General features: G+C 53.9%; 1 protein-coding gene across 1 annotated transcript; it reads left to right on the top strand.

The window, feature by feature from the left end:
- The first annotated feature begins 471 nt into the window (after positions 1 to 471).
- On the top strand, positions 472 to 10,305 carry UNC93B1 (unc-93 homolog B1, TLR signaling regulator). Its single transcript, XM_059149579.1, has 11 exons — positions 472 to 640; positions 818 to 959; positions 1,446 to 1,599; positions 4,008 to 4,169; positions 4,380 to 4,512; positions 4,841 to 4,934; positions 5,512 to 5,636; positions 6,129 to 6,311; positions 6,717 to 6,990; positions 8,493 to 8,611; positions 9,552 to 10,305. The coding sequence occupies exons 1-11, from the start codon at positions 545 to 547 to the stop codon at positions 9,885 to 9,887; spliced, it is 1,818 nt and encodes a 605-aa protein (XP_059005562.1). The 5' UTR covers positions 472 to 544; the 3' UTR covers positions 9,888 to 10,305.
- Positions 10,306 to 20,809: the final 10,504 nt, after the last annotated feature.

The raw sequence follows: 20,809 nt of genomic DNA, 5'->3' as shown, positions 1-20,809 counted from the left end.
CCGCAGGGACAACCCAGCGCAGTCCAGCAGCGGCCCCAGCTCAGTCGCCACCGCTCCGGCCAGAGTTCCCTCCGGCGACGCCAAGCTGAAAGCGGAGGGCGCGCGGGAGTGGGCGCCGGCTGTCGAGTCCCTGCTGTGGGAGCCCTCGGTGGGGCTGCAAACACGCCGCGTGGGGGCAGGAGGTGGGGTTCCGGATGGCCTTGGAGACCCTGTTACGGGCGTGGCACCTGTCTAAGGCTCTGCATTATTCACCCGGTAACACCCTGGAAAGCAGCGCCGAGTGACAAAACGGAGGCAAACCGAAGTGGAGTGAATCCCCCAGGTCGCAAAGCCATCCCGCGGCTGCGCGCAAATTTGAACTCACACCGCTGGTTCCCGGGGCGGGATCCGGGCGGCCCCCCACCCCCACGCGCGCCCGGACGCCCTAGACACGCCCCTCGCGAGGGGGCGGCCCGCGGGGCGGGGCCGGGTCGTGGGGAGGAAGTGCCCGGCGGGCAGCTCGTTCTCGGGGCGGCCGCCGCCACTGCTCCCGAGGGGTCGGGCCATGGAGGCGGTGCCGCCGCTCTACCGGGTGGCGGGGACCGCGGGGCCGCAGGGAGATGAAGACCGGCTCGGGGTCCCCGACGGGCCCGGGGCTCCGGTGAGCGGGGACGGGTCTGCGGGGGTGGGGGTGCGAGGACCCGGAGTGCGGGGGGGCCTCCCGGGCGGTGGGGTGGGGGGCGGGGGGGGGGGCGGGGACCCGGGGCCTCCCGCGCGGGAGTCGCGAGTCCGCCGCGGGGCCTCGGTCCCGGGTGCGAGCGCCGTGCGTGCCCCGCAGCTGGACGAGCTGGTGGGCGCGTACCCCAACTACAACGAGGAGGAGGAGGAGCGCCGCTACTACCGCCGCAAGCGGCTGGGCGTGCTCAAGAACGTGCTGGCGGCCAGCGCGGGCGGCATGCTCACCTACGGCGTCTACCTGGGTAGGCGGCCCCGCGGGTCCCGCGCAGAACCCGCGGCTTCCCGCGCCCACCCCCGGCTTCCCCTCCTAGCCCGGGTCAGGGAAGGAGAAACCCAAGGGGCCAGTTGGCCTCCCTTCCTCTTTCACTTCCCCAAATGCCGCCCTGCGGCTGCAGCTGTGACCCCACCGCACGGAGGTGGGGTCCCCGGGCAGCGTTCTCGGTTCCCGGCCAGAGCCTTCGTGGGTGGGCGTGCGGGGCTGGACTGGGCGCCCCGGGCAGGTGTGCGGCCTTCCGGATGCGGAGCGCTGCGCGTGTGCGGGTGCGGGTGTGGGAGGGGGTCTGGATTCACGTGGCCGGCGCTGCCACTGACTGTCAGGACGCTTGGCCCCGTCCGGGCAGCCCTTTCTGTCCTCCTTCATGGGCACTGGCATCGGGGACTCCTTTGGCGTGGGTGGTGTGTCGCCGCCAGAGTTCAGCAGTCGCCGTCATGCCTGCTCCCTATCCCAGGCCTCCTGCAGATGCAGCTGATCCTGCACTATGATGAGACCTACCGCGAGGTGAAGTACGGCAACATGGGGCTGCCCGACATCGACAGCAAGATGCTGATGGGCATCAACGTGACGCCCATCGCCGCTTTGCTCTACACGCCGGTGCTCATCAGGTGCGAAGCTGCTGCCATGCGGAAGGGATGTGAGGGCTGTTGGCCGATGGTGTTCTGGGGGCCGGGACCTGGGTACAGGCCATGCCTACCTGGAGGGCTGAGAGAGAAGGAGAGAACCTGGGTTTGGGGAAGGAAGCTGGAGATTCGCCCGAGGGCACAGTTTGACAGAACAGAAAGTCACTCCTGCGCCTTCGCTCAGATTGCCTCCCATGGCATCGCCCTGGGCCCTCCTTCGTGGCCTGGAGCTACAGTGAGTGACCTTTGGGATCAGAGCTGGGGAATCTCTGGAGAGACTCTGATAAGTCCTCAAGACCCAGGCACCAAGCCTGGCCTGATCAGCTGTGGTTAGTGTTGAGGGACATTTCTCACTGAAAAGGCATGGCTGGGCAGGTGCCCCAGAGAGTTTACTCTGGACCAGAGCCTTGGAGGCATCTGGTCTGGCCTTATAGCCTATGTGAACTCCCCTCCATAAGCACCCTCCTCCCTAGGAGGTGGGTCTCTGCTCAGATGAGACCCAGAGACTAGCAGACAGGTTACATGGGTCTTAATTCCTCTATCGTAAACCAAAAGCCAAACAAATGAGAAACAAACAAACAAAACTTCCAAACCCCAAAAACTCAAAGCTCCTTTAGCATAATTGTACAAACAGCATTAGAATCATAACTGAAATCAGAGAAAAGAAAATCCTTCCAGGCCCGCCAGCAGATCAGCTGTTTGTGGTCCCTCCAGCACAGATGGGTAACGTTGATGTCCTTGTCACCAGAGCTGTGTGTGATGTCCACTTTTACTTTCTTTCCTTTCGTTGTGCACATCTTGGCCGGCTCCTCAGTCTTCATTCTGGCTATTTAAGGAGGGCACGTTCTCTGCAGAGGCGGGGGCACCCAGTCATGGCTCCGAGTTGGACATTCAGCTCCCTCCCCTTTTTGTGCATTTACGTTGTACTTGTAGCTCCCCCCCCCCTTTTTTTTTTAAGATTTTATTTATTTGAGAGAGAGAGAAAGCATAAGCAGGGGAAGATGTAGAGGGAGGGGCAAGAGGTAGAGGGAGACGCAGAAGCAGAGATCCCATTAAGTGCCCGGTGGGATGTGGGGCTCAATCCCAGGACCCTGAGATCAAGACCTGAGCAGAAGGCAGACTCCTAACTGAGCCACCCAGGTGCCCCTAGCTCTTTCCTTCTTAGGAAAAAAAAAAAAAATGCTATGATAAATTTCTAACAGTGGCCTTAGCAGAGTAGAGGTATGCGAAAGGCTTTATGGCTCTTAAAACAGATCGCTATGGATAACAACAGCTAATTCTTTCTTTGTTTCCCATGAGCAATTTTCGGCAGCTTGCCCTCGTCCCACAGGCAGCATCTGGCAGTCAGAAAGTTAGAGTCCCCCACCCTCAGCTTGCCCCTTGCCCAAACTACTGGGCAGATTTTTTTTTTTTTTAAGATTTTATTTATTTGACGGAGATCACAAGTAGGCAGAGAGGCAGGCAGGGAGAGAGGAGGAAGCAGGCTCCCTGCTGAGCAGAGAGCCGGATGTGGGGCTCGATCCCAGGACCCTGGAACCATGACCCGAGCCGAAGGCAGAGGCTTTAACCCACTGAGCCACCCAGGCGCCCCTGGGCTGATTTTCTAAAGAGTTATGCCAGTCCTCATGATCCTGGCCATGTGCCTCATTTTTTAAACCACAGCCTCACTAGCAATGAGTGTTAGTATTTTTACTTGTTCACCCGTTTATTCCATCAAAACATACAGTACATTTTTTTGCGTGTGACTTGCCTTCCCCCAAATAGATCAGAGTCCCGTGTATTTATTACACAGCAAAATACGGTTCATAAAAGACCCACGGCTTCCTATAATAGAAGAGAAAGTAATTGTACCAGAAAATTATGGTCATTTGAGCCAATGGGGAAGAAACTTCCCAGATGACCGGAGTGCAGCTGCCGGAGCAATGGGCAGGCAGGAAGAGAGATTGGTCCTGGCTCTGGCCTCTCTGGTCCTTGTTTCCTTGTCCCAGTTTGGGTTGTGCTCTTGGGGGCCCTGAAGTCCGAGCACATGAGATCAGAAAGGGAAGGGGGCTTGGCCAGTCAGCCCAGAACACAAACGAGAGCTGGATGTGCCCATAGACCACTGACTTATCCCCCACCCCACCTGATCCCCCTCCATCAGGCTTGTGGCTTGGGCTCTGCGCCTGCATGAAGCTGTGAAAACTGACACAGGGCTCCCCTGAGACCACGAACAAGTCCGTATCTCTGCTACTCCATCTTAGAGCCCCTGACTCCAAGCCCAGGGATTCGCTCCCTGCCTCACATCAACTCACGAGCTGGGACTTGGAGCTCGTGGTGGCTTGTGGCCACCCCGGTCTGAGGCCACAGTAGTCTGGGTAGGCTCGTGGTGCCATCGTCCCTCCCACTGTCCACAGGTTTTTCGGCACCAAGTGGATGATGTTCCTGGCTGTGGGCATCTATGCCCTCTTTGTCTCTACCAACTACTGGGAGCGCTACTATACGCTTGTGCCCTCAGCTGTGGCCCTGGGCATGGCCATTGTGCCTCTTTGGGCCTCCATGGGCAACTACATCACCAGGTGAGCCTGGTAGACATCGGGGCGGGAGGCTGGAGACCTGGCTGAGTCTCTGCTGCATTGCCAGTGACTGGGGGACCTTGGACAGCTCTTTCTGCCTTTTGGGCCTCAGTTTCCCCATCCATGAGATGTAGCCCATAGCCCCGGATGCAGGAAGCAGAGACATCTGCTGGAGGTCAGACTGGGGGAAGCTTTCTCTCCTTTGTGGTCCAGGATGGCTCAGAAGTACTACGAGTACTCCCACTATAAGGAGCGGGATGAGCAGGGACCCCAGCAACGCCCGCCACGGGGCTCCCATGCACCATATCTCCTGGTCTTCCAAACCATCTTCTATAGCTTTTTCCATGTGAGTACCACCCGTGGGGCCATTGGGGAGGGTATTCCAGGCCCAGAACCCACACATTGGAGCCCATGCCACAGTCTTTTCATCTCTCTAGTCCCACTGCCGTTTCTTGAGCCCAACCTCTGCTTACTTGCCTCTAATGACTGAGACCTCATCCCCTCCCTGTGCAGGAGAAAGTCCTCCTGCACTGGGCTCTCCCTCCTGCCATGAGGCTGCCCCCAGAGGTGGGAGGGCTCCTGTTCTGCCAAGCCTGTGCCCAGACCCCTTCCAGATCATGCTTGTGCCCCCTGCTTGGTTCTGAGCCTGGCCCAAGCTGCCCTCTTGCCCACAGCTGAGCTTCGCCTGTGCCCAGCTGCCCATGATCTACTTCCTGAACCACTACCTGTATGACCTGAACCACACACTCTACAATGTGCAGAGCTGCGGTTAGTCCTCGCAGGGTGGGGTCGCCAAGGCCTGCTCACCTCCCCCAGTGAGTCATCCAGCAGACACTGGGCTCTTGAGAATGCCCAGAGAGGATGTCCTTGCCCCCAGATTCAGGGCTGAGAGCCTGGTGGGCAAGGCATGTAGCCTTGTAGGAGTATGCATTGGGACATTGGACCTAGGCTCATGGGGACAGGGTACATCGGGGAAGGCTGCCTAGAAGAGATGCCATGTGGGCTGAGGCTTCTGGGGGATATCTCTCAGGGCCATGCATACATACCCTCAGAGCTCAGTCCCAGCAGGGTGAATGTATGGGATTGGGGGGTGGACTGGTACCCCTTGTCCAGCATCCTGGTACTAAAGCAGTTGCGGGGGAGGGGGGAGGCACTCTTCTTTGCTGCTTGTCCAGCCGCAGTGGCCTTCACCTCCAAACTGCTCCCCAAATGAACCCTGCCTTTGCAAGCCCTGCCCTCACCCGCCACCTCTAACCCTCGCCTCCACCCGCCCGCCTTGCTCCATCTCTTTGTGGTTGAGTTTACAGTGTGCTCTACTCCGCAACCCCCAACCGCCTCTCTCCAGGTACCGACAGCCAGGGCATCCTCCTGGGCTTCAACAAGACTGTTCTGCGGACCTTACCACGCAGCGGAAACCTCATTGTGGTGGAGAGTGTGCTCATGGCGGTGGCCTTCCTGGCCATGCTGCTGGTGCGGCCCAGGATGGGGTGGGGCGGAGTCAGTGAAGTCTGGGGACCGAGGCGGGGAGAAAGGGGTGTGATCTGGGCGCATTGCTGGCAGCCTGGGCAAGGTTATGGCTTGGAGTCCTGGCTGAGTCCTGTGTGGGGGGGCCTCAACCTAGTGGCCAGGCTAGAGGCTCGGGACTAAACCTGGAGTTGGAATCCCAGAGGCCCAGGGGAAGGGAACCAAGGCTGATCCCAGGTGGAGTGGGAGACGGTCTGAGAGGACTGGGTTGGGGGCGGAACCCCAGAAGCAGAATTAAGATGTTGGGGGCGTGGCCTGGGCGTGGCCTACTCCTGGAGGCGGAGCTGGGAAGCCTGGCTTAGATCTGCGAGTGCGTCTGGAGGTGGAGCCTGGGGCTAGGAGGCGGGGCCCAGAACTGTGGGTGTGTCTGGGGGCGGGGCCTGGGAGCCGCTGCGGGCCAGGCCGCCCTGCCCACCAGTTCAGCTCGCGGGTCCGCAGGTGCTGGGCCTGTGCGGTGCCGCCTACCGGCCCACTGAGGAGATCGACCTGCGCAGCGTGGGCTGGGGCAACATCTTCCAGCTGCCCTTCAAGCACGTGCGCGACTTCCGCCTGCGGCACCTGGTGCCCTTCTTTATCTACAGCGGCTTCGAGGTGCTCTTTGCCTGCACGGGTCTCGGCCTGGTAAGTTCAGCCTGCGAGGCGTTGCCAGATAAAATACGGGACTCCCGGGCAAATTTGTATTTCGGATAAAAGATGAATGGGTTTTGAATACATGTGTGTGTATGCACAAGTGTGTCCCTGATGCTCCCTCTCTCATTCTTCTCTTCCTTGGCTTCCGCACTGCCCCCCCACTTCCCCTCTGCCTTAGGCAAATTATGGTACGGCTCTGGGCCTCAGTTTCTTTCCGCGTGAAGTGATTCCAACAAGGATGCTTGCTTCCAGAGGGGTTTCACGGTTGAGATGGGATCCCACCCCTGCATCTGGGGACACTGTCCAGACTGTCATCTCCTGTCTGTGCCCTCACAACCTTCCCGTGACCCTCGGAGGGGTTAGCCCAGATCTCTAACACCCCTGTCCCCCCTGCAGGGCTACGGTGTGTGCTCCGTGGGGCTGGAGCGCCTGGCCTACCTCCTCGTGGCTTACAGCCTGGGCGCCTCGGCCTCCTCCATCCTAGGCCTGCTGGGGCTGTGGCTGCCACGCCAGGTGCCCCTCGTGGGTGGGGCCGGAGTGCACCTGCTACTCACGCTCGGCCTCTTTTTCTGGGCCCCCGCACCTCGGGTTCTGCGACACATTTGGATCCTCTACGTGGCAGCTGTCCTCTGGGGTGTGGGCAGTGCCCTCAATAAGACCGGACTCAGCAGTGAGTACAGCCGTGGGTGCTGGGATGGCAGAGGACCCTGTGGGGGCCTCAGGGTGGTTGGGGAGGAGCTGCAGGCCAGGGACAGACACAGGCTCCCGCGGGCACCCTGGGGATCTGTTACGGTGCAGGTGGACCTCCACCCAGGTGCCCCGAGGGAGGGCTGCTATATGGGAAACAGCTGGGAGCAGGCATGAGGCCCCAACCGCAGTCTTCGGAGTGGCAGGGTGCACGCCCTGAGTCTGGGCTGTGGGGCAGGGGCATTGGGAAGTAGAGCCCTGTTTGCAGAAAGGCGGGGTGGGTCAGAGTTCAGCGGTGTGATGCTCTCTGCCCACCGGCGGGCATAGCCTGGTGACAGCCAGCTGGTCCATGCAGGCGCAGCTCTGTGTGTCTTCCACATCAGCTTCTGTTCTGATGGGCCAGAATGTCACCCCTGGAAGTGTGATGTGGAGGACATCCCTGCCATGGGCAGGGCAGGGGCTGGCTCAGGAGACCGCTGTGCCCCACCCCAGAGGATCCAGCCATCTGTGCTTGTCATCGGGCTGGAGCTCCACACTCGGGGCCACACTTTCTTGGCTGCCGCTCAGAGGCAGCCAACCTAGGTGACTCGGGTCCACGACAAGCCTGGGCCTGGACCTGGCATTCCCTTCTGCCCACACAGTTGTGTCTCCTGCCTCCTCCTCGTGAACCCTGGGGGCTCCGTGTCCCCTCCCAGCAGCCCCAAGGGGTACAGTCACACCACAGGGCCTCAGGGCAGGGAGGTTAATGTCCCGGGTGGCAGGGGACAGTGCAGCTTGCCAGGCGCCATGCCAGGCTTTCTTGCCTTGAAACCTCGGAACACAACACACAATACATGTGGTGGCATTTTACAGGCCGGATACCTGGCCGGGGACTTAACTCACCCTGAGTCATCGCCAGAGCCAACGTTTGAATCCTCCTCTCTGTACTAATTCTCTGCACTTTACCGTCCTGAGAGGACAGGCTGCGTCTCCTGACTCCGGTGGGCTCTTTCTTCCCGCCCCAGGGAGGAGTCCTTGAGAAGTCGTTTGAACCTCCCAACTTCAGGTCTGATTTGCAGAAAGCTTGTTTCTGCGAGCAGTTTGCCCTGCTGAGTCCTGGGCGAGGAGAAACAGCCTCCAAAGGTCCAAGAGAGGACAGGAGATGATGGCACATAGAGCACTCCACTTGGGAGGCCACACATGTGCTCTAGAGTGAGGCCCAACTGTCCATCCCCGGCTCTGCCCCCTCAACCCCCCCCACCCCCCACCCCAAGCAGGGTGCCTTCTCTGTTCCTGCCTCTCCTGGGCTCCCCAGGCGGCCTAACAACCAGGGCGTCCACCAGGGGGCAGGCCAGGACCTGTTCACAAGGGCTTTCTAGGTGCTCCAAGGCTAATGGCTGAGACCAGCCCAATGCTGGGCCTCGGGTGGGTCCCAGCGGGGAGATCAGCCACTCTGGGGCCCTGATGATGCCTCTTCCCTTCCTGCCCTGTCCTGCCCGCCTGCAGCACTCTTGGGAATCCTATATGAGGACAAAGAAAGGCAAGACTTCATCTTCACCATCTACCACTGGTGGCAGGCGGTGGCCATCTTCGTGGTGTACCTGGGCTCAAGCCTGCCCATGAAGGTGAGCCTGAACGTGGTGGGAAGAGGGTCTCTGGGCTGTTAGGCACCCCACTGGCCAGCCCCCAGACCACAGATACTTTCTGAATGCCCACTGTGGCCCCGCAGTGCCCAAAGGGCACCACTCCCCAAGGGCTGGGTCCTAGGTCAGGCCCACTGAGTGGCCCCAAACCAAGACCCTCTTACTGCCTCACTTCCCACTTCTTCAGTTTACCCATCTCTGAAGGGGTTCAAGTCTTCTTGTTCCTTGTGGGTGCCTCCCAGCCACCTTGAGGGTCCTTTGGTGACCTGTTCCCAGATGTCACCTCTGAGCTGTCCTTTCCCAGCCTGCAGGGAGCAGGGTTCCTCGTTCTCTGCTCCCACCGACCAGTGGGTCTGTTTAGCAGGTCCCCACCAACATTTGAAAAAATGAAACAGAAGAGAATGCGGTGCTTGTGTGTGTGTGTGTGTACTGTTAGGATGGGGAATTCTTTTTTTTTTTTTTAATTTTTTAAATAAGATTTGATTTATTTATTTGTCAGAGATAGAGGGAGAGAGAGCGAGTGAGCACAGGCAGACAGAGAGGCAGGCAGAGGCAGAGGGAGAAGCAGGCTCCCTGCTGAGCAAGGAGCCCGATATGGGACTTGATCCCAGGACGCTGGGATCATGACCTGAGCCAAAGGCAGCTGCTTAACCAATTGAGCCACCCAGGCATCCCAGATGGGGAATTCTGTTTGGCTGTGGGTCACGGTCAAAATCTTCCGGGGGGGGGGGGGGTCCATTTCTTATGGTCCCTGCGTGTCAGGGACACAGTGGTCTTAGCTCCAGCTAAGGGCACAGCTGGGCTTTGAGCCGTTACCCTCGGGGAGATGCAGAGGAAGCTGAGGTGTCCGGACAGAGAAGGAGCTGCGCCGGGACATGCGGGCCACGAGTGGACCTATCCCGCGAGGTATCTGTGCCCACAGGCCAAGCTGGCGGTGCTGCTGTTGACGCTGGTGGCGGCCACCGCCTCCTACCTGTGGATGGAGCAGAAGCTGCGGCGGGGCGTGGTTCCGCGCCAGCCCCGCATCCCGCGGCCGCAGCACAAGGTGCGCGGCTACCGCTACCTGGAGGAGGAGAACTCGGACGAGAGCGATGCGGAGGGCGTGCATGGAGGCGGCAGCGGCGGCGGCCTGGGGGACTGCGTGGAGGAGGAGGCACCGCCCGCAGGGCCCCGGCCTGGCCCGGAGCCAGCTGGCCTCTGCCGCCGGCCCTGCCCCTATGAACAGGCCCTTGGAGGCGACGGGCCAGAGGAGGAATGAGGGGCCCAGCCAGCTCGCCGGCCTCCGTTTCCCGAGGCTAGGGTCAGGGTCGGGGAGCATCTTCAGGAAGGACCTTCTCCGGGACCGTAGGTTCCAGAACGCCCCAGAGCCCGGGGCCACCTGCCACGCGGTACTTACCCTGCGGCCCTTCCGACGCGTGTGGAGCTTTAAGACCCCTGGGCCGGGCCTAGGGTTGGAGGGACAGCGCAGCCAACTCAACCCCACTCCACGACCCCTCCCCAGGTCTGAGGAAGGACAGGGTCCTCCTGCCACAGCCACCCGCCCCCCCCCAGCGCAGCCCTCAGCCACGCGCCTCGGCAGGGTGTGTCTCATGCTTTGCACATCTATCCCCGTGGTCTGTCAAGAGGCACGACTTTTTACAGAAAATGAGAATTAAAGAGGTTTTGTATTGTCCCGACGGGGAAGTGTGTGCCCGTTGACCCTGCTGGGCCGCTGACTTTGAACCCCCATGGACCACCAGTGAGGGGGAGGATCCCATAAGCCCCGCCCATCGGGCTGTAGCCCCGCCCCTCCCCACCTCTGCTTGTTTTGCCAGTCCCACCGCATCCGCCCAGGACAGGGAAGCCTCTGGGTTGGCCTGCAGGGGCCAGAGCGGAGAGTGCGAGGGGGCCTGGGCCTGGGCGCACCGTGGAAAATAACCGAGGCCCCGGTGGGGCCAGAAACGGAGAATGTTGGGGACCCCTGGGTGAGCACAGGGCTGGCACAAAGCTCTCAACGAACGTGAACCATTGTCTACCTATAGCGAGTCCCTCCCTGGACCCTGGGGTACCCTTTGCCCAGAGGACTGGCTGCATTCTTCCCGGGCCCAGTACTAGGGAAGGTGAAATCTGTGGTCTGTGACTCCGGGGAAGGGAGCGCCCCCGTCCCCGGGTCTTCTGCAAACCCACGTACACCACTTACCAGGCTTTCAGGCAGATCCTGGGGTCCTGTAGTCATGGTGGACAGGGAAGGCGACAGCTACAGCCAGGGTCACAGGTCACCTCCCCCAGCCTCCCTACCAGGTGGCCGGCAGGTTCAGGCAGGTGAAGAACCCCAAGCTTTCCCCACCCACACACTCAGAATTTCACAGACCAGCAGACCCAGAGAGGGTCACATCCTGGGACCTGTAGCCCCGGGGAGCGCCCGCCCTGCCCTTCCAGTTACGCATCAGCATCTGCATTGAAAGGAAAGTTCTCCTGCAACAGATGTGACAACATCCTCCTGGCAGGATTCCAGCTGGACTCCAGTTCGAGCTGAGCAGACACTTGGATAATAAGCCTCTGAATGCAGGACTGGGTGCCCTTCAGAGGAGCGCAGACGCCTGGGTGTGCCGGGAGAGGGGGCAGGAATAGGTCTACAATTTGTCACAGCCCAGAGTCATGTCTAACATCTATCCAGGTACCAAAGACTCCGATGTTGAACAGATGGGAAAGTGGCCCAGGAACGGGGAGCAGCCACTAGGGAGGGGAGCGTGGTTTCTGATCACGCTCCTCGTGGCAGGGGAGCTCCCCGTGAGAAGGCGTTGCATGCCTCATCGCTCCTCCTGGTAGGTGGGTGAGACCCGCACACGGACCCATGACAGGCAGCACACACGCAAATGTGTCAGGCAGCGAGTGTCAGGTAACACCTGAAGGCTGCACACAGATCCACATTCAGGGCACTGTGCGTGTGTTCAGACACACAACAGGCCACACAAATGAGCAGCCACACACCGTGCAAGTTGGGCAGTGTAACTGCCCACGGCAGTGAACCCCAGCAGGCTGGCCCTTTTGAGGCTGGGCTCCTCGGGCCGTGACATGTGAACGCCCATCCCCGGGTCTGGTTGTAAGGTATGACATTGGTATCATCCCGTTTCGTCTCTGTCACCTCTGGATAAAGTGGCCGGGCGCAGTTTCTGGACCTCTGAGTGGAAGGAAGGTCCGACTCCGTGTTGGGGCTGTCCTTGCTCTGACCGTGAGTGCCATTGTTGCTCCAAGAGTGACTCTGTGATTTGGTCACTCTGTACCAGAAAGATTTTTTATGTTTAAAAAAGATTTATTTGAGAGAGAGAGAAAGTGTGTGTGTGTGTGCGCGCGCGCACACACACACACGAGTTGCGGGGGCAAGAGAAAGAGAGAGAGGGACTCTCAAAGAGACTCCCTGCTGAGCACAGAGGCTGGATACTGGGCCCTGAGATCATGACCTGAGCCGAAATCAAGAGCCGGATGCTTAACCAGCTGAGCCGACTGGCGCCCCAGGAAGACTCTTAAATGACCCCAAGAAGGTACAATCTGAGACCTGAATGATCTTTAACTTCTCAGCAGCAGGTCAGATAGCCTGAAATTCTCCTCATAAACACCTAGGGAGGTTGGGTAAGAAATAAGCTTTTTTAAATATGTAGCTGAGTTCTTAAGAAAGTAAGAAAAGTTCTTCAGGCCCCAAACTGAAGAGGGATTGGAACCCAGATCAGGGAGCACGGACGCCAGAGCTGCGGCTCTCTGGGTGGGAAGGGCCGGGCTCTGACGCCGCGGGCCACGCGCTGAGCGCTGCAACCCTTACCGAGCAGGGGGTTGGTATTAAGGCCATGCAGAAAGCTGGGACCATGGAGAAGCAACACTTTTAGGACAAGAAATAGAAGAAATCCCACCCACAGACACAGAAAGATGTAAGGAATCTGGGGCTCTGGGTGGAAAAAAAGTTTCCCTTAAGAGTTTTGTGTTTTCAGGCATTCCTTAGAGAAGTTTGGAGAGCCTACAAAGGAGGCTCCCCGTCTGTATGGCCTGGGAACCCTAAAGTTGATAAATTAACATTAAAAAGTAGTTATGGCTTGGGGCGCCTGGGTGGCTCAGTCGGTTAAGCGTCCGCCTCTTAATTTCCACTCAGGTCACAATCTCAGGGTCGTGAGATCGAGCCCTGCAGGGAGTCTGCCTGAGAGTCTCTCTCTCCCTCCCTCCCCTCCCCCAACTCCTGCACGCGCGCACATAGGCCCCCATGAACACTGCATTAAATATATTCATCACACAGTAAACAGCAAAAGGATCCCCCAGAAGGAGGCTCCATGGGTCTGGAATGAAACAAGAATGAGGGAGCCAGGGCAGCTTTGGATCTTTGTTTTGGTTAAGGGGGGGGGGGGTGCCGAGCTGGGGGTCCCGAAGGCAGGCTGGAGCGTTGGTGGTGTGGAAGGGACCTGCAAAGACATTCAGCTCGGTGGAAGGAGCTGGGCACAAAAGGCCCCATAGTGCAGGATCCCATCTAGGTGAGAGGTCCAGAAGACGCAAGTCCCTGGAGACAGAAAGCAGACTTATGGGGGTCAGGGGCTGGGGTGATGGGGAGAACGAGTGACTGTTGATGGGTCGGGGTCTCTCCCTTGGAGTGATGGCAACGTTCTAAAAGTAGACGGTGGCGATGGTGGCCCAATTCTGTGAATATACTGAAAGCCTATGGATTATCTGTGACAAGGGTGAATTTCAGGGTATGCGAAGTATATTTTAGTAAAGCCGGCATGGAAAGGAAAGGAATCTGGCATACACTTGGCGTAATGATGGTTGAAAATTTCGGGATAATTGTAGGTCTGTGGAGTGAGGGAAAATAGCTTCAATTAAAGTCCCTACAAGATGCGCACAGCAGGCATTAATCAGAGAAGAAAGGGCTATTTGGCCCCTGGTAAGCCCAGCGCTGTTTGATTAAGGCTGTGGGCGGAAATTCTAGCTGGAGATATACAGGGGCGCCTGGCTGGCCCAGTCAGCAGAGCCTGCGACTCTTGATCTCAGGATTGTGAGTTCGAGCCCCACATTAGGTGTGGAGATTATTAAATAAATAAACTTAAAAAAAAGAAGGAGTAGACATATAGTTGACCATTGAACACCACGGGTTTGAACTGCATAAATCCACTTATGCTTAGAATTTTACAGGATGGGACTGTACATATATTTTCTCCCCCTTATGCTTTTCCTAACATTTTCTTTTTGCTAGCTTACTTTATTGTAAGAACACGGTACCCAATACATATAATGTACAAAATACATGTTAATTAACTGTTTCCATTATCCGTAAGGCTTCCTGTCAAGAGTAGACTGTTAGTAGCTAACTAAGTCTGGTGGGATTCAAAAGCCAGACTCAAATTTTCAGTTGCATGGGGGATCAGCACCTCTAGCCCTCACAAGGTCCAAGGATCCAGCTCTCATATTATTTGGAGGGATTCTGGGTCCAAGAGTAAAAAGGGGAGGTTGGGGCTTAAGGTCCATTTGGAGAGAGATTTGAGGAGCGGTGTGATTTTTTTAGAGAGCTGTCAGAAGGAATGAGCGCATAGGGGAAGGTGACGTGAAAGTCACTCCCGGAGTTAATTCCATCCATTGGCAGGGACCTAGTGGTCAGAGCGTTGTCACCATCGGGAATGAATCTACTGTCAAAGTTGGGGTTATCAGATGCAGAGTAAGTTCATTGGAATTTGGAACATAATGATTTGGAGTCAAATTTCTACTGCGAGGCACAAAGCCCTACTGGTCAGGGAGGCACACGAATGCCATGGGACAATCTGTCCATCACCCTACCTGTAGGACAGCGTCCACACTGAGGATGTAAGGAGCCCAAGGGTGCCCACATTTTGTTTCAGTGCTATTTCCAGTATTTTAGAACAATTCCGTTTGCTAATAACATGAACATCGGAGGCCTTCTGCGGATACCCTCTGTCATTTTTGCTATCAAGTGTGACTCCCTTCTGATTCTAAAAGATGGTCAAGTGAAGAATTCCAACAGGTTATATATAGCTGGAATGGATTTTATCTTAGATAAAATAGGTCCCTACAGAATATTGAAGAAATCAAATGATACTGGATGGTAATGGGGCCAAAAGATGCCCATGAGTATCTCAGACCTGAGTAGGATTCTCCCAAAGGATGGCAGTTCCTTGACCCAAGCCTAGCTCACCAAACGACCAGAAAGGAGAGTGGTTGTATTTTTATTCAATGGCCTGAGGGCCTGGAAACCCTGACTTGGGATCAGGATCCCCCCACTGGGGGGATCATTTGATATCTGTGCATCTAGGAGACCTTGGGACCACCTCCTACTAGAACACACTTCATTATATGTCAGGTTTAGCTCTTTACGCTCCTGTAAGGGATTTTCACTAGGATTGTATTTGTGCATTGTGTACTTTTAATGAATCTCATAAATTAGGCGGGTCTCCATGAACAGGGTACCAAAGGGAAATATCGAGCCTACTTGAGACTTGTAATTAGAAGGTCACGTTCAATGGATTCCTCTTGGCTTCAGTCTGATCTTCATCCCTTACAGGATGGGAGTTAGACTGCAGAGCTGTCTTGTTCAAGAGATGAGCCTTTTGGGGGAACCTGGCTGGCTCAGTTGGGAGAATGTGTGACTCTTGGTCTTAGGGTTGTCAGTTCGAGCCCCATGTTGGGTGTAGAGATTACCCAGATAAATAAATTTAAAAAAAAAAAAAAAAAAGAATGAGAGAGAGCTAAGCCTTTTGTATTTTGTAAGAAGGTAGGATTCTAGGATACCTGTTGAAAACTTGGGACAGGTTGAATCATTTTGTATTGTATATTGGATGTTCTGAGGCAATACATGTAATTTTGTTTTTTTTTTTTTTTTAAACATTTTATTTATTTGAGAGAGAGAGAGAAAACACCAGAGTGGATGCGAGCGGGGCAGGAGCAGAGGCAGAGGGAGAAGCAGAGTCCCCACTGAGCAGGGAGCCGGACTCAAGACTTGATCCCAGGACCCTGAGATCATGATCTGAGCTGAAGACAGACGCTGAACCGAATGAGCCACCCAGGTGCCCCTTGTTCTGCTTTATAGGCGGCGCATCCATTAACCCCAGCTGGGCAGGGAAAGTGCGGTGAAGTCACTGGTGGGCCAGGGGGCATTGCTGCTAACATGCTAACAATGGCCCACACTTCTGCCAACTCAACTGTCCTTCGAGCCCTCACGTTTGATCAGGGAGGGCCCGATGACGGGATAGGACTGCTGCTCTCCAGCAAGCTCCCTCACCAGAGCTTCCAGGTGCATGAAGCCCCTTTCTTGTTTGCTTGCTTATTCCCAGGGGCTCCCAAAGTGTTTAGCGACCCTGGGACAGGGGTGGCCTCTCCAGGCATCGGTCTCGGGCAAGGGACCCAGGATCACACAGAGACTACACCCGATGGCCCAGGTAAGGCTTTATCCCAAAGATGTCATCTAATTTAACTTTTTTTCCCCCATTAATATAACACATTGTTCTAGCAACTGGTTAGATGATAAATCATTTGTAGCAAGTCTGTTTCTGGGTTGTGTACTCTATTTCATTGCCTTATTTATTTCTCTATCCCAATACTATACTGTACTATACTGTCTTAAAGACTGTTGTTTAATAAAAATCTTGAAATCTAGTAAGGCAAGTTTCCCTACCTTGTTTTTCTTCCAAGTTATCTTGGCTTATTCTTGGCCTATATGTTTCCCATAAACATGTTAGTATCAGCACACCAAATTCCATGAAAACTTCTGTTGGGGTCTTGATTGGAGGTGTTTAAATTTATAGATCATTTTTGGTGAATGTGACATCTTCTCATCCATTAACATGGTATATCTTTCCACTGATTTAGCTCTTTATTACTGTCTTTCAATACAATACAATATTATAAAATTTTCCACTAGCACGTCTTTAGCTAGATGAATACCAAGGTAGCTTGTTTTTATTGTTGCTCTAAAAACATACTTTCTAAAAAGGTATAGGAGTATGGGAATGCAATTTATGTCTTTGTATTAATCTTATTTTCATTACTGGTTCTAACGATAGTGAGGTTTACATGTACACAAAGATAAAATCTATAGAAATTGACAGTTTTTTTTTCTTTCTTTTCAGTTCTTACATTGCATTGGTTTTTCTCATTCTAATGTGTGCACTAGGACCTCTGGTACAATGTTGAATAAAAGCAAATAAGCGAGGGAATTAGTGTCGAGTTCTTGTCCTTAATGGACTGTGAGTAATTCACCTTTAAGTATAATGTTTGCTGCACATTTCTGGCAGATTTCTTTGCCTTTCTTTGGAGAATTTTCTATACCTAGCTTGATGAGAAATCTTGTTTATTTTGTTTATTTTAAATCATGAATGGATGTTGAATTTCACCAAGTGTTTTCTTGTCATCTGTTGAAATGGTCATATGCTGCCTTTTCTCCTTTAATCAGTGAATATGATGAGTTATATTAGAAGAAATTTGCCTTTGGTAGGGCCCGGGGGGCCCAGTCATTTAAGCATCCTACTCTTGATTTTGGCTCAGGTTATGATCTCAACGTGATGAAACTGAGCCCCTCATCAAGCTCCAAGCTGTGTGTGGAGCCTGCTTAGGATTCTCTCTCTCCCTCTCCCTCTCCCCCCATTTCCCCCCCAAACCCCCAGCTCATGTGCACATGTATGAGGGGCTCCCTCTAAAAAAAAAGGAAGAGAAAAAAGAAATTTTGCAGGATTAGGTTTGCTAATAAAATATCAAGCATTTTTGCATCTCTGTTCATGCATGTAATTAGCTTTACTTTCCTTTTCTGTTTTTAATGTCTAGGATGGACTAGCTTTATCAAGTAAGTTGAAGAGCATCTTCTCTTTTTTGTCTTCTGGAAAATGCATATAAGTTTGGAATTATCTGTTCCTTGAATAGTTAGTAAAACTCTACCTATAAACCCAAGTGGTTTAAAGATTTCTTTGTTGTTGCTGTGTCATATGTATGTGTATAAACTCTGAGATTGTAAAAGTCTGAAGGTAACTGTGATAGACAGCTTATCAGATGGCTCCTATGGGCCCTGCCTCCGGGCATTTATGCCCTTGTGTAATCCACTCTCCTTGAGTACGGAATGGACCTAGTAACTTGCTCTTAAAGAATGAAATAGAGCAAAGGTGATGAGATATCATTTTTAAGACTCTATTATAAAGGATTATGAGTTATGGAACATTAAAAGCATTGTGCACCATGACTTAATGGAGTTTATCCCAGGAAGGCAAGGGTGATTCAACATCAGGAACCAATCAATATAATATGCCACATTAATAAAATAAAAGAAAAAAAGCATTATCATATCCATAGATATTTTAAAAATTGATAAATTCAACACACTTTCATAATCAAAACCACTTGGCAAACTAGGAATTGAAAGGAACTTTCTGAACATGATAAGAAGCATCTATGAAAAACCCACAGCTAACTTCATAGTCGGTGGTGAAAGACTGAGAACTTTCCCTTCCCAGTCAGGAACAAGACAAGGATGACTGCTTTCACCGCAGCTGTTCAATAACTTCCTGAAAGTCTAGCTGGAGTATCTAGGCAAGAGAAAAGTAAAGAAAAGGCATTCAAATAAGAAAGTAAGAAGTTGGGGCATCTGGGTGGCCCCGTGGGTTAAGCAGTTGATTTCCGCTCAGATCATGATCTGGGGGTCCTGGGATCAAGCCCTGCATAGGTCTCTGCTTAGCAGGGAGTCTGCTTCTCCCTCTCCCTCTGTGCTCTCTCTCCTTCTCTTGCTCTCTCTCAAATAAATAAACAAAATCTTTTAAAAAATCACAGCAAAGTAAGAGTTCATACAGGTGATATTACTCTATATATAAGAATCCCGAAGGGCTCCTGGGTGGCTCAATGGGTTAAAGTCTCTGCCTTCTGCTCAGGTCATGATCCCAGGGTGTTGGGATTGAGCCCTGCATCAGGCTCTCTGATTGACAGGGAGCTTGCTTCCTCCTCTCTCTCTGCCTGCCTCTCTGCCTACTTGTGATCTCTGTCAAATAAATAAATAAAATTAAAAAAAAAAAAAGAAAGAATCCCAAAAAATATACTCCCACTATTAGAGCTAATAAACCAATGAAGCAAAATCGCGGACTACAAAGTCAACACTCAAAAACCAGTTGTCTTTCTATGTACGAGCAACGAGCAATCCAAAAAGGAAATTAAGAAAACAATTCCATTTGCAATAGCATCCAAAGCAGTAAAATATGGAAGAATAAATTTAACCAACCCATAACAGGTTTCTTACTTCCTTTTCCAGCCTTCCCTGACTCTGTTCTCAAGTTCCAGATTTCAGCTAACAGCCTGTTCAAGGCAATTTAGACCTTTCTCTGACATGATCCAAAAACCTTTCCACCTCCACCCACTGGCCCATTCCAAAGCGGCCCTTTTGCTTTTAGCTGTTTGCTATGGCAGCGCTCCACTTCCGGGTATCAAAATCTGTCTGCTGCTTAACAAATCGCCCCTCACTCAGTGCCTTAAAATAACCATCATTTAGGATCGAAGTTTCTCTGGGTCAGGAATCTGGCTGCAGCCTAGCTTGGCCCTCCAGCTCAGGGTCTCTGGTGGGCGGGATGTTGTCAGCCTGGATTTTGGAATGGCTGTGAATCAGCAGCCCCCCAGGGCCCCCCATCCCCTTCCTGCAACAGAATGCCTACAGCAGCTATCCTATGTGTGACAGGGGAACAGAGACTCCGTGCTTGTTGTTTTGACCACGGATGGTTTTCAAGCCCCCATCCTCCCCTTGCCCCCCCCCCCTCTGGGCAGCCTGATAAGAAGACCCATGTGCAGCCCTCATTCCTTGGCACTGGTAGAAGTTTCAAACCAAATTTCAAATGCCAACCATGGAAACCCGAACCTGCATACTGGCATTCCCCCCGCCGGCCCCGGGTGTCCCCCCGCAGTACAATGAAAGCCTGAAGCTCTTATTAGATTCAGTTTGAGTCTTCTCCTTGGGGAATCCTTTTGCTGTTTATTAGGTGAGTGATGGATATTACTTCATGTCCATCGGTGCCTATGTGTCATTTATCCCCAAATCTGTAAGTCCCTGGACGGGGGGCGGGGCGTGGCCTGGCATACAGCAGGGGGTGCCAGGCACCCAAGTGAAACCCTTGGTTCTGTGAACAGGGTGGCTGGAGCATGACCATGGGTGATAGATCTTCTCTCTGCTTACCGACTGGGTTCACGCCACAGGTGGAGGGCTTGGGCAGCCTCCATAGGGGGGCATGTCTGTGCTCCAGGCGGTGACGGAGCACAGTCTGTTAGTTCCTCTAGATTTTCCCAAGCCTCTGCCCTACATCCGGCTGCCTGAGGATCCTGAACCCGGACTGCCCCCCAGCAGGGCCAGGCCATTCTTCTGAGAGAAGAAGGCTAACAGTCCTGTGTCTCAGCCAGCCGCTGACCCCCACCTTTCCCAACAGATCCCCTGAAAGGGTGGTTGATCCCTGGGGTGGCCACTGTGTGTGAGCACCACATGCTGACGTTCAGAGCCTGGCCTTTCCACAGCAGATGGCCCACCAGCGATCCACAAGGTCAAGGTGTTTCTTTGGGGTTGCCATTCTCTCTTTGCTGCTATATGCTGATTCACTTCGGAATGTCCTGCAGGAAAAAGACAAAAATGCAAATAGAATGTTCCCTAAAATATCCTGAATTACAGACAGTTTAGATAACTTTACTGCAGGTCAAGGGAAAAATAATAGCCCGAAGCCTTCTGACAGTGGTTCTCAGGGGAGAGCTGCGGGAGAGAAAAGGGCTTCCACTCACCTTGCCGTCCCCTGGCCCCTTTGGTTTCAAGGTCATCCTTTGTGGTGTGTAAGACAAGGACCTCAGGGAGCTGGCCCCTATGGCTTACCACTCGGGGTGGCTGCCCATGGGTTTCTTGGGTGAAAAGCTGCCTGCTTCAGCCCCCACACACAGTCCATGAGAACAATTACTGGCTGCATGTTGGGCCCTATATTGGAGATGAGCTCGCTGGTTCCAACCTCATCACCCTACAGACAGATGTCCACTATGTCTGCATCGTGGAGGCAGCGCGTAGGCTCAATTTACCCACAAGCCTCCCTTGTTGCAGTAGAGATTAGATCTCTGCTTCACACAATTCACAAAAATAAATAAATTCTAGCAGAACTTAATGTGGAAACCTGACTTTGGGGGAAAAAAAAGACACACACACATGCTGCACACACACACAAA

This window comes from Mustela lutreola, chromosome 1 (genome assembly GCF_030435805.1).
Source record: "Mustela lutreola isolate mMusLut2 chromosome 1, mMusLut2.pri, whole genome shotgun sequence".
In the NCBI taxonomy this organism is placed as follows: Eukaryota; Metazoa; Chordata; class Mammalia; order Carnivora; family Mustelidae; genus Mustela; species Mustela lutreola.
The sequence above is the reverse complement of the archived record's forward strand: the minus strand, read 5'-3'. Positions and strand labels throughout refer to the sequence as shown.

Coding starts and splice junctions, on each gene's coding strand:
- UNC93B1 (XM_059149579.1), top strand. CDS start 545: ATGGAGGCGGTGCCGCCGCTCTACCGGGTGGCGGGGACCGCGGGGCCG. Junction 1,600..4,007: donor TACACGCCGGTGCTCATCAG/GTGCGAAGCTGC, acceptor CACTGTCCACAG/GTTTTTCGGCACCAAGTGGA. Junction 4,170..4,379: donor ATGGGCAACTACATCACCAG/GTGAGCCTGGTA, acceptor TTTGTGGTCCAG/GATGGCTCAGAAGTACTACG.